Here is a 12,708-nt window from a genome sequence, read left to right on the forward strand (position 1 = left end):
TGGGAGGCAAGTTATTTTAATAAATTTTAATCAAGCCACAAACTTTAGTAGATATAGCACCTCCAGAAAATAATCTAGTCCCCATTGTCTGTGCCTCTCTGAGAAGTCATCAACTTTTTCAAGGCACCTAATTTCACAGCAGTTGCCTGAAAAGGAGGTAAGAATAACAAATTAATAATATTCTTATAAAATCTTATTCACAGATTTCCCCACAGTGCCTAACACAGTGACATAAATGCACTGGGGGAAATGTAATTGATCTCTTTTGCACTGGGGTGCAACTGTCTATGCCAATGACTCACTGCACACAAACACTGACAGAGTCTCAGAAAGCTGTAAATTTAAAAGTGAGATATTACAGCACACCAGGAAGAACTCCCAAAATTAAATTCCTGACACAGCTCCAAATTTCATTATTTTGATGGATTTGAGTTGTACATTTCTAGCATTTTATTTGAGTGCAATGTTGCTTTTCTTCTTTGTCACAAAAGTACAGTAGAAACTGTAGCACTGGCAGGACTTGTATTAAAACCAGGGCAACTGGTTGATGAGGTGCAGGCAAAAACAAAATGGCCAAACAGGACTCTAAGACTGCAGGTGAGTGCAGTATGAATCCTGGGAGAATAAAAGATACTAAAGGGAGACAAGAAACTGTCTCTTGGGTTTCCTTCGTATCTTTTGAAGAACTGAGAATTTTCCATGACAACAAAATCCCTGTTGCTAAATGGTATTTATTTTTCCCAGTATTTTTCCATGGCTCTAGCCTTTAGATAAGAACTAAATGACCGTATCACTCATCACAGGGCAAGGTAAAGGCATATAAACATCTTTATGTGTTTTTGAAAAAATTCCTAAGGATTAGGTGAAATTTTACTCACCAAACAGACTTTTAATTTCAGATTCAGGAACATAGAATGGTGGGCCTGAAAGAAAAGGGGTGAAGCTAATCAGAGAGGAGACATGGGAAGAAGACAAAATTTACACTGCAGTAGGAGAGCCAACGCCTTCACTCACAGCACCTGGCCTGTAATGGGGCCCCAGGGTGTAGCAGCACCAGCAGGAGCCAGAAAACATGTCCAGGAACTTGTGGCACCTTTGTGGGCCAGACAGCTTCAGGTGTTGCTGCTGCCTCATCTGCAGCTGCAGCAGGGAATCAGGAATGTGACGTGGATATGACCACTCTCAGTGTGCTGCCTGAATCCAGTCTACAATCTCTTTATACTACAGTGGCATGATTAAGGCTAAGAGCTGAACATTGTCAGAGGGAAAGCAATGAATTAAACTGTTGTTACTTGTAATAGCAAGACCTATTTTTTACAGGGCATAATTATGCTGAAGGGCCCAAAAGCAGAAAAAGATCTCTTTCTTTGGTGAGTTAATATCAACTAAAAAATCTCCCACTTCAGCACATAATACAAAAACTATAAAAGGAAAAGTACCTTATTTTTAATTAATTTTACAGAATTTCACCTCTTTCAAGTACATTCAGAGCATGGTAGCGGCTGAGAGAGAGGCACAAAATGGGCAACACATTGGGTTGCAAATCCTGGATAAACAGCATGAAGCTGATGTACTTGGGAGTGTTTCAAGATCCTGAGGCCAGACAGGATGTTACTAACTGCTCTGACTTCCAGCTCCATTGTAGCAGCCGCACTTACAGTTTCATTTCATTGTTAATATACCATGAGTGTCCTCAACTTACCTTTAGCATGTCTGAATGCTAGAGAAAACACAAATTTAGTCCCAAGCTTGGTCAATATCTAAACTTTTTAACACACAGTTATACACAGTTATACTGGGGTCTCCAGCTAACAAAGCTATGCAGATAAAAATCGTGGGGAAAATACTAATACATCTACAATTTAATATAGCTACATCTAAAACATCTTTATACAATTTGTATTAGACCAATATCACAACATGAACAGTACAAAGTTCTCACCTTTGTGTTTGTTTGGATCATATGAAACTGTAGCAAGGAGATAAGAAGAATTTTTCTCCACTAGGTTGATCATCAAACTGGCATAGCTAAAAGGAAAAAATTATACTTTATTATTTTTGTAAAGCATTCAAGCATAGCATTCAAAATATTCAACAAAATGCATTTCTATGCAGACAGAATTTGAACTGAACAGCACAGAGACTAACCCAAACTTAGTTCAAATTTCAGGAGCATAAAATTCATGCTACATATAAAAAACATAAAATAGAGGTTGTATTTATTCCTCATAAACAAGCATTTATCTTTTTTTGCACATTCAACTCAAGATTAATAGACAAACAGAGTATTCATCTGCCACAGTCTAGAATACAGAACATAGTACAGTCCTTATGTTTTAAAATTATTGTGAATTGAAGATTCTGTATCTAATTAAAAAATCCTGGGAGCAGGTTCAAACTAAATCTGAGCGGCTATAGGCAAGAACAAAAATTTATAATCAAGAAGAGTGTGGGGGAAAAGAAAAAAGACAGAAGAGGTAGATGTGGTGAAAAGGAAATAATAGAATTCAGATGAGACTTGCAGCCCTGCTTCTGCTGGGCTGGAACAAACCACATATTTTCCCAACAAGAGGCAGTGTGGCTTCCTGAAGGAAGAATACAGCACTCTGCAACTGCAGCAGATGCTTGTGGTAGAGAAGAGCTTGGGTAGGTTGGTCCTTCAAATGAAAAAGGACCCATTAACAAGTCACAGGATCAAAAAGTTGATCACTGATACATCAGAGAAAAGACAGTAACAATGCAATTTACTAACCGTTGTCTGTCACATGGATTCACGGCTACAAGAGCTCCTCTGTCCCAAACCCCATCAAACTTGCCAACTATTGAGCTATAAGGAGATAAGGAAAAAGCTTAAAAATAGTAAATAGTAAATAGTTCTTTCAGACACTTTTGTGAGGTCACAAGTATTCTGCAGCTAGTGATTCCCCACCACTTTTCTGTTATGGTGCAGCATTTTTATAATCCAAACCAACAGGATCTGGAACTCAAGAAAGCCCCCTGGTTCTTTGTCCTGCTGCGATAGCAAAGAGGTGTGGGAATTGGTCAGTGCTTCCCCATCCTTAGGGACTGATGAGACATGGCAGGGAGGAAGGAATGTACTTTTAACACATTTGGGCTACAGGTCTGGGCGTTCAGTAACCACACCCTTCTGTCTAACGTGCACTCAGCACATCAGTTCTTGACCACCTTCTAAAACCCATGCATGATTTCATATGCAGGCTAAGGAAAGTGCCTTGTTGCTTTACTATCATTGACTCAGCACATTCAGTAAGTTTAGACACCTGAATTCCCACTACATGCCCAGACAGTTAGCTTCAGCTTGCAATTTGTTTAATGCTAGGAAAAGCGAAGTTACACTGCTGCTTCCCTCAGTGCAACTCTGCTGCAGACACTAGTTTTGCTCCTGGATATGCTGGCAGATGGCTTCAGTGGCCACCCAAATCATGCTAGTGAGCAAGACTATCAATAAATGCCTTTATTAATGGACGGTAAGAGCAGCCAGAGCAACACAAAAGAATATCTGGGGATAAGAAAGAGTCTTGTTTTTGGTAATTATTAAAATAGGAGGTTAGACAGTAAGGTGGTAATTAAGTAAATTGCGTAATTTTAAAGAAAGTTTGAATAAGTTTACTTTCAAAAATGTGGCATGGAATTGTGCAATACCCTTCTACCTACTGGGCAGGTGTCAGAGTCCAATTGCATCACCTCTGTCTTCATTTGTGTACAGGTTTTGGCTAGGGTAGAGTTACCTTTCTCCATAGTGGCTTTTGTGGGGCTGTGTTGGTGGATTTGGGCTTGAAATCATGTTGATAACACACTGACAAAGTTAGTTACTGCAGAGCAGCACTTACACAGCACCGACAACTTTTCTGCTCCTCACACCCTGACACCAGTGAGTAGGCTGGAGAGTACAAGAATGAACAAGACACTGGGTGGGGACACAGCAAGCACAGCTGACCCCAGCTGAGCAAAGGGATATTCCAGACCACCTAGCTCCACTCTCAGCAATAAAACTGGGTAGGAGGTTGGTGGATGGGGGCACTGCTTGGCTGCTGGCTAGGTATCAGTTGCTTGGTTGGTGGTGGGCAACTGCTTTCATTTGCACCACTTGTTTCTCTTTGGTTGTTCTTTATTCTGTATTTTTTTTTCTTACAACTTTTTGAAATTTATTTTTAATTATTAAACTGTTTCTATCTCCACACACATTTCTTTCTCACTTTTACCCTTTTGATTGTCCCTCATCATCTCATTATGGGGGAGTGGGCAAGCAGCTGTGTGGTGCTTAGTTCCACCATCTTAGCCAGAGTTAAACCATGAGAACTTCTCTCTCACCACTGCTATTTTCATTGTAATGGCATTGCTAGGTCTCTGGCATCTAACCTACAAGCTGATCTTGTATTTCCCACTCTACTGCGATGAAACATGATAAAACTTTCAAGTGCTTACTTCTTTTAAAGTTTGCCAAGTCTAAGCATCTAATTTGAATAACCAGCCTTGGAACTGAAAGGAGATTTTTAAAGAGACAGTTAAGCACTGGACATGCAGGGCACAAAGGAGAATTTTGTGGGGCTGGTGACAAACTTGATCTTCTGAGGCTTGGAGGCAGTTCTCCTCTCTGCGTAGCTGAGTCTGCTGGGTGACCTCAGGCAAGCCACTGAGGTTTTCTGCACTTGGTTTTAATTTCCAACTTTAATCTGGTCTAGCTGGAATGGCAGCAGTGACTCCAAACATGCATTTCATGTACTTTACTCCCAAGCAATTTCATCAAGGCCTACAGACATCCCAGGCTGCAGGCAGGCTCATGCTGTGGCCTTGTCCCAGTCCTGGCTGCCCAGATCTCAGGACCTGCAGAATGTCTGCATGCTCCTTGTCCCTCTACACATCCAATTTCCTTCACAACACAATGAAGCCATGAGGAAAAGGTCAAAAAAGGCATACAGCTGTCTCTCATCCTGATGCAGAGTCAGGATGAAGCTAAAGTATGAGGAAGTTCTTTCACTGTAACACACTGCTATGTGTTTATATGGCATTCAGCATGGGTTAGGTACTACATCTAACAAAATTTAACATATAAATCAGAAATTCACATATCTGCAGAAAACCCAGCGGATTTAAGAGGAAGCTTGTGAATTTCTATCTCTGCCTATGTTTAGTAGTTTCACTAAATGCAATTTTTGATTTTCTTTTGAAGTCTTGCAGCCATAATTGTATTAGGAGGTACAGTGATTGTGTAATATAACTGTTTTACATATGTCCCAGAATTCCCAGAAAGAGCAGTAATTCCTGTTACTCTTTAACTAGCAAGAGTTTTTGAAATGTCCCATTTTGACAAAGGTCAGGAGCACATCTGAGTTTTCTTCTAATGAATGCTAGGCTAATGGAGATGAAAGGGACCTGTTAGTAGGCCAGCCTCAGCAAGAGAGACATAAGTTTAATTTCCATAATTACTGGGTAATTAATCAAATTGTCTGTACATAGAAACTGGAAGTGTGTGTGCATTTTTCTAGTCACAGGTATCTGCTGACTGATGTTGGGAATACAGTTCATTCTGCATCCAGAATGTCTATCTGCCAATTTATTTTGTGACGACAAACTGTGTACTGGATCCAGTGATATGCACTGAAATTGTCACTAATTACCTACTTTTGTTTATTTCAAAGTATATTACACCATGTTGTGATAGAAGTTACAAGTTCCACCACACTACTTGCTACAAAACTTATGACTGAATTTTTCAAAAATTTCTGAGAAGCTTAAGCAATCCTTGGGCAACTTGTCAACTCACAGTAAGAAAGATTTAAAGGGATCTACAGTGTAGCAAATAGCTACACTGGAAGGACAAGGTGGGTAAGAAACCAGGCAGTATCTACCAAGTCACATTCATATACACCCCATCTGTCTGACACTTTGCAAGACTAGTTACGTATATGCACCAGTCAAACCAGCTGGAGTCAGCTGCAGCAGCAGAAGTCACAGTCATAGTCTACTGTCTGAAAGACTCTGGACTCTAGTAATGAAGTGTCTTTTTTCCAGTGTTTTGGCAGATTGAAAAAAAAAAAAGAAAAAAAGATCATATAGTAAACTCTGTGTTCCGGTGTCCTGAACTACCTATTGTGCCTGTATGTACTAGTTCTGGAAAGCCATCGAAGTAAATGTTAAGACTATACCCCCTTCCTACTGAAGAGACGTGGGACAAATTCTTATGCTTGACAGTTGTTTGTAAGAAGAGCAAACAAACACAAAAAACTTCACCAAAACCTTATAATCTAGGGAAAAAAATCACATCTGAGTAAGAACTGCAAGAAAAAGGAACTATTGTGCTAAGAGACCTCTGGATATACTCTCTTTAGTAAGTTACTCCGAGTAAGGGATTGTGCTAAAGTTTTGCTTCATAGAATTCATCAGTAATGTTAAAGATAATTTGGTTTTACTGTAAAAGCAAAAATGTTTTTTGATAACTTTCACAGAATGGCTTGGTATAAGAAACCCATTTAAAGATAATTAGTTGTCATCCTTAACAATTAACAACGGAATTAGACTTTTGTTGGAGATTGGCCATTCAAGTTTCTCATACAAATTAATTTGAGTTTGCTTCAGAGGACCTGAAAAATCTTTGCCTGATTAAAATAAAATAATAGTATTGGACAGTATTAATACATATTCAGTTATGGAGAATTGTAAAACACTCTGAGTATTCCTACCTGGACAAATCATAAATACTGCAGCAGTAGAGGGAAATGTTGCCAGAGGTACTCTACAATAAAAGCAAAGGAAACAATCCTTATCAGCTAACTCTCTTTAAATATGCACTCGTAAGTATATATTTATATTTCATATCTTAAAATATACCCATACAATATTAAAAATTAAAATTAAAAAATACATTTATGTGTAATAGAGAAAAACACTGAGAAATATTTTTAGTTTTAGTTTACTGAGGTAGCTCTTCTGATCTCCTCCAGAGAGGTTCTAATCTATCAAGGCATGCAACTGTCCAGTTCTAAAATACATTCCTTCTACATTCAGGTGCTTCACAGTTACAAGAAGGCCAAAGTAGTAAGTTTAGAAAAATAACTTCTCAGTCCAAAAATACAACTCAGAGCTTCCTTTTAGACCTCCTCAGGAGAGGTGAATGATTAGCAGTAAAACAGATGCATAAAAGCAGAATGACTTGTTTACTCAGTTATGCCAGCATTGCATGATTAACCACACCAGATCATTAGACATACCTGGAACATTTTTGCTCCTGAAATCTCAGGGACTGGCTCCTCACAATAAGGCAGACTGTGTTCTGAAAAAAACTCCTTCACTGCTTGCTCACTGATTTCCACACCAACAACGCTGTGCCCCAGGTCCGCCAGCCTGCACACAAGAGAGAGAAGGCCCAGGTTTACACTGGGCCCACAGGCTGGACAAAATGTGTATCTACCATACATCATTTATTGATTAGGGAAAGCCTAGTTTTAGGGTGCCCTGATATGTCTAATTCTGACTTTCTTAAGTGTTCACATTATATTGAACACCTCCCTTCCATGATCTGAGCTTAAATTAGCACCACTCAGCATACAGTTGACGAGGACTTACATGCTTTATTTTGATTTAATGAATTATTCATTTATTCCTGCTAACTCGGTGAAAACAGAGGTGATCACACTGAGAAACTGTCCATTTCAGAAAGGTGCTGTGCCCTGAACTGAGGTGACTGGGGCACAGTGTCCAACCAGCTGCCTCTGTGGCTTGGAACAAGCAGCAAAGGAGGTGCAGTAACCTCTGCACTGCTGCAGCTCAGCAAAAAACCAACGTGTGTCAGAGCCCACAGTCAGCCTAGGAAGTAGATACTGTGATAAAACAAAACCTTATAGCTGGATTATTTGAAGATACAGTGCAGGTTTTGGTTTGTGCTCCCTCCCTCCAAGAAAAAGTACTGGCTTATATAGGCCCTAGGTTTTAAATACAACACTCCCTCCTTGCACGTCCCCCCCTCCCAAAAAAAAAAAAAAAAAAAAAAAAAAAAAAAAAAAAGGAGGAAGTTACATTTAGCCCAAATCACTTAAATTTCCAGTGGCATGCCACATGGTCTCTTGAAAATATCTGACACAACTGACCTCATTGTGGGCAATTTAAGCTGGCATTGCTATGGAAAGTAGCAGTGGCAAGGACATAGATTCAGTCACTCTGTCCATCTAAATTCAGCATTCCCCAAGCTGAACTTGGGACAATCAGTAGGACTTTCAGATCAGACCTTATCCATTCAATTTATGCCACTATACAAAACACCAGTTTCCTCCTCCCTTCAGCTTCCAGTGACACTGCTTTCCTAGCAGTGGAAATGTGCCACATTTCCACTGGCCTATATGAGGTCGGGAATTCCCCCTCTCCCTCCCTCGCTCCCTCCCTCTCCACATCAAGTAAGATTTTGCTCTTATTATCTGTGTTTTACCATTTCATTTCTACTGCTTTACCACAAAGTGGGAAAAATATCCTCAGTCCACTCCTGCCATTTAAAAGAACATCCAGATACTTTTGGAGAAGCCTGCAGAAGAACAGACACGTTTCACTTAACTCTGTGAGTATTTGTGCTGGCACATGAAAAGCCAAGTGCTACACTCTATCCCAGGTAGCATGAAAACTGCACAATGGCACATGTGTTATTAGCTCAACCTTCTTCATGCCGTTAGAAATAAAACCATAAAATAATAGCATTCACTTTCCACTTACACAGCAAGAAAATCAATTTCATTAATTCAGAATTAATTTCAATTTCAATCAATTTCAGTAATTCAGAAATCAACACATTTCTGTTTGTTCTATTTTCTGTTTGTCTTTGCAACTAAACAATCCAACCAACCCACCTCTAAGAGGGTTATAATAGAGATTTTAAACAGAAAGATAATGAAACTTCCGCATCAAGCAAATCACTTTTACAGGTCTTGAAAGACTACATAATCAGGTTTTTTCTCCTAGGTCCTTGTGTTTTACTGCATGGTAGTTGCTCTGGTGTCCTCTGCACATAGTTTCAAGGTCCAGTTTCACATGAACAAAAGTGCAAAGCATCTCCATCAGAAAATTTAAGATTTTCTAGCCAAACTGTCCAAGCTCTAAGGTTTAAAACCTGATTCAAGAGTAAAAGCTCTAAATTAATTCAATACTTTCTTTTCTCTGTCCTTTGACAAATGTAGGTCACAAAAATATCTATATTAATTTTTGTTTCAAGCAGTGCCTATGTAAGATAATTTGCTTTTGCAAATGGTCCATTTTCAATTAAGAGTTTCTCGAATGAGCCAAGCCAGTCATCTCATGGCATTACTTAAAACAGCTTAGGCAGAAGAGTGAAGTCACGTACGGATGCCCTTCTTCCTTGTGAAACCCGATGTTACCCATTTCCCATTTTTCTAGCCATTCCTCCTCTGTCACCACTCTGTCTTTCTGAGGCCCAACATCAGAGGCTTCCAGGAGCCCGGATGCATCCGCTGAGTGGTCCATGTCTCCAGGGAGTGCTCGTAGCTGTGGAAAAAGAGAGAAGAATTATCCTTACCCAATGCATAGTTTGGAACTGCCTCTTACTTCCTCGAAACGGACAAAAATTTAGTAGATCTCAAGAGATCACCATTTGGTGACAGTCGCAATGTATGGAAAGCGACCCAGCCATCAGCGCACTCCGGGCTCCCGACAGACTCGGCCAGACCCCGTTTCCCGGGGCGCTGAAGGCGCCTGTCCAGCCTGTGGCCTGTCCAGCCTGTGGCCTCCCTTTTCGCACCCATCGAGAAGCCCCCCTACCCCGGTAACGAAGGAGGGAGATGCCGACATTTCTCTCCCGTGAAACCCGCGGGCAGAAGGCGGGGGCGAGCGGCTGCTGGGGCCGTGGGACCGGCGGCGTGACCCGTGGGGGCTCAGCACCGCCTCAGCACCGCCCCCCCGCCGCCCCGCTCGGCGCCCCCCGCCCGGGCCGCGGCAGCCGCGGTACCTGCACGGCCGCGGGTCCCGCCAGGGCGACGGGGCCGGGGCGGTGCCTCCCCGCCCTCCCCCTCGCTACGCACCGCGGAGAGCGGAAGCAGCGGCAGGAGGAGGCGGGCTGACGGTGCACGGCACCGGGGAGGAGGAGGAGGATGGCGGTGGGGATGGCGGCGGCGGTGGTGGTGAGTGACTCCCTCCCTCAGCTGCAGCGCCCACCGCGGGGCCGCTTGTTCCTCCCCGGGCTGGCGGGGCAGGTGCCAGCGCTGCCCCCGTCCTCACCTCCCCGCTTCACTCTTCCCCCGTCTCTATCTCACTCCCTCCCTTCCTTCCCCCTTCTCCACCCTTTTTCCCCGCTGCAGCTCTAGCAGGAGGCGGCGCGGACACGCGTGAATGTGGTCTCCGGCCCCCGAGTGACCCTGCCCCGAGGTGAGTGCCAGGCACCGACCGCAGCGCCTGCCCCGCCGCCGGGACCGCCGCCGCCCGGCTCCGGGGCAGCCCAGCCGCGGGTGTCCCCTGCCCCGGGGGTGCCCCTCGGGACCCCCGCCCGCCGCCAGCTGTCACTGCCGCGGCCCGGGGCGGGCGCTGTCAGCCGCGGCCGGCGGGGCTGGGCGCCGCCGCTTGACTCGGGCTGAGTTTTAGAGGTGTGTGCACTCGCCGTGTTAATCAGGCTGCTCTCGCTTCCTCCCCGTCTCTGACAGTGTGTGTCTGTGTGGTTTCTTCTCTTAATTTTTTTTTCCTCTCTTCCCCAAAGACAAACTTGCTGCCAACTGTGCAGGTAAACCCCACAAAGCTTTCCGATATAGGCCACGCATTACAGACGGATGAAACGTTATTGAATGTGACATTCACGTATTATGCATCCCTCTCCTTTTAAAGGGCTTATTTTCTCAGCCAGTAAGATGTCTACAGGATAGGATGCAAAGTCATGTAAAGCTTGGTAGAGTAAGCCGTGTTTGTTTGTTCTAGGTTGTTCTATAAAAATTTGTGGTTTTTTTGGGAGGGTGTTTTTTGGTTTGTCAGGGGAAGTGGGTACAAAGTATCATACACCTGATCTTTTCTCCCTTTCTCTCCACCTCCCTCTTACCCCTATGAAGGGGTAGGGGTAAGAGCAAAAATATGTCTGCAATTCTGCAAAACTGACCTCTGCCTTTCAAAATGGGCAGCCTCTCTGAATCTGAAATATTTTTACCAAACTTCCTAATAATTGGTAATTGACACTTTTTCTACTCCCCACATACATAGTGCGAAATTCACATGTTCTTCTTTACCTTCTTAGATAAAAGGGCCCCACAGCAGCAGCAGACTGTGATCACCTGATGGTCACCAAAATTATTCACCTGGTGCCTTGCTTGGCACTCCTTGCTCAGTTGGAAGCCTCAGCTGTAAGGACCATGGCGTGTCAGAACAATTATTTACCATCAGAAGATTAGGTGACACAGAGAGAGATACTGTTGTGCCGCTGATAGATAAAGAAAGCTCTAGGGGGAAAAAGCCACCATTTTCTGGGGCATTATGCAGCAGTTTAGGGAAATCTCATGTAAATGAAACTGGTTGGTTTTCTTTACTCTCCAACCTCATTCACCCCCATACAGTGGTAAGTGATGCTAATTTTTTTTCCTTCTTTTTTTTTTTTTCAGAGATCAATAGAGATTGATGATAACTTTTTTCCTGCCTCTGGCTAGTAGTAATTGGAGTTGATACATGCAAGAAACAAACTTTAATTTTGTATTGGGTTTTTTGAACTAATTTTTCTCATGTGTGGATATCCTCATATGATTTCTCTTCCTCTCATGTATAATTTCTCCTATCTTGAGAGGAGAATGAAGCACCAGTTTACTTGACTTGAATCAGCTTAATATAAAATTTTGTAAAAATTCCCACTCTCCACCTGTTACCTTGACTTTTAATGGAATTTCTGAACGAAGATACTGCTGCCTTGTCCATCACTGACAGGTTGAATAATGAAATTACATCCTGAAAGAGGGAGATTTGAGAAGTGTCATATATATATATGTATTAAAAAAACGCTCCCAAAAACATAATTACAAACTGATCCCTATTACAACAAAATAACATTCATGATGCAGTGTTGTAGTACAAGGGGTTAATTTCCACTTTTATGTACGTTGTAGAGCACTCTTTAGATTTACTTCTTCCTCTAGGCTGTCTTTGTGCTTTACTCCCTGTGAAAAGAATGCCTTTGATTTTAAATATGCTTTCATATTTCTGAATCATACTTTCTCACACTCTATGGTTTCCAGGTTGTGTGGTTAACTGTGGTCCATTCTGTGCTCCTGCCAATGCAGTCAAAGACAGCTACAGAGTGCTCTCAATGCTGTAAATATTTTACTTTGTCCTGTAGAATACCTAACAACAAACTTTGTAATATTCCAATCACAGGTGCAATATAATGGCAGTCCAGACTTCAAATTCTGATCTCTTTTCATAGGAGCTTGTGCAAGTCTTGGAACTGGTTGCTCATCTGGTATTAAACGTCTCTTCAGTACACTGTTTGGAAAAGTGCTCTACAGTGCAAATCTCTTGCTGCCAATAAATCAGTAGTTAGCGGGATGAGCGTTACTCCAAGTAGTATTTGAATGCTTGCATCAGCATTGAGCTGATGTCTGTTCACTTTGCCAACCCAAATTCCAGTCCAGGTCTTCACGTAATGCAAATCAGATTATTGAAATCCAGGATATGCTGATCTGGAACAGCCTGTCAAGAGGTACTCAGGGATTTAATCTTAACAACAAA

At 42.3% G+C, this 12,708-nt stretch overlaps 2 protein-coding genes across 7 annotated transcripts in view; one reads left to right on the forward strand and one right to left on the reverse strand.

The window, feature by feature from the left end:
• Nucleotides 1–12,708, reverse strand: part of TPMT (thiopurine S-methyltransferase) — a 12,943-nt gene continuing 235 nt past the window's right edge. The window contains exons 2-10 of one of the 4 annotated variants that reach the window (XM_041475327.1): nucleotides 11,850–11,928; nucleotides 9,344–9,504; nucleotides 8,441–8,533; nucleotides 7,230–7,362; nucleotides 6,702–6,754; nucleotides 2,753–2,827; nucleotides 1,943–2,028; nucleotides 879–923; nucleotides 1–146 (exon numbers count right to left, since the gene is read on the reverse strand). In XM_041475327.1, coding sequence (XP_041331261.1) covers nucleotides 31–146; nucleotides 879–923; nucleotides 1,943–2,028; nucleotides 2,753–2,827; nucleotides 6,702–6,754; nucleotides 7,230–7,362; nucleotides 8,441–8,533; nucleotides 9,344–9,483 — 741 coding nt within the window. In that variant the 5' untranslated portion in view covers nucleotides 9,484–9,504; nucleotides 11,850–11,928 and the 3' untranslated portion in view covers nucleotides 1–30. Of the gene's footprint in view, nucleotides 147–878; nucleotides 924–1,942; nucleotides 2,029–2,752; nucleotides 2,828–6,701; nucleotides 6,755–7,229; nucleotides 7,363–8,440; nucleotides 8,534–9,343; nucleotides 9,505–9,777; nucleotides 9,924–9,964; nucleotides 10,037–11,849; nucleotides 11,929–12,708 lie in introns of those variants that run through there. The other 3 variants (XM_041475329.1, XM_041475326.1, XM_041475328.1) reach the window with 3 other exon arrangements.
• KDM1B (lysine demethylase 1B) overlaps nucleotides 10,349–12,708 on the forward strand; it is a 26,780-nt gene continuing 24,420 nt past the window's right edge. For all 3 annotated transcript variants that reach the window (XM_041475320.1, XM_041475318.1, XM_041475319.1), the window contains exon 1: nucleotides 10,349–10,380. The gene's annotated coding sequence lies outside the window, so the exon portion shown is untranslated. The remainder of the gene's footprint in view (nucleotides 10,381–12,708) is intronic.

Source organism: Pyrgilauda ruficollis, unplaced genomic scaffold, assembly GCF_017590135.1.
Source record: "Pyrgilauda ruficollis isolate IOZ18807 unplaced genomic scaffold, ASM1759013v1 scaffold35, whole genome shotgun sequence".
Classification (NCBI taxonomy): Eukaryota; Metazoa; Chordata; class Aves; order Passeriformes; family Passeridae; genus Pyrgilauda; species Pyrgilauda ruficollis.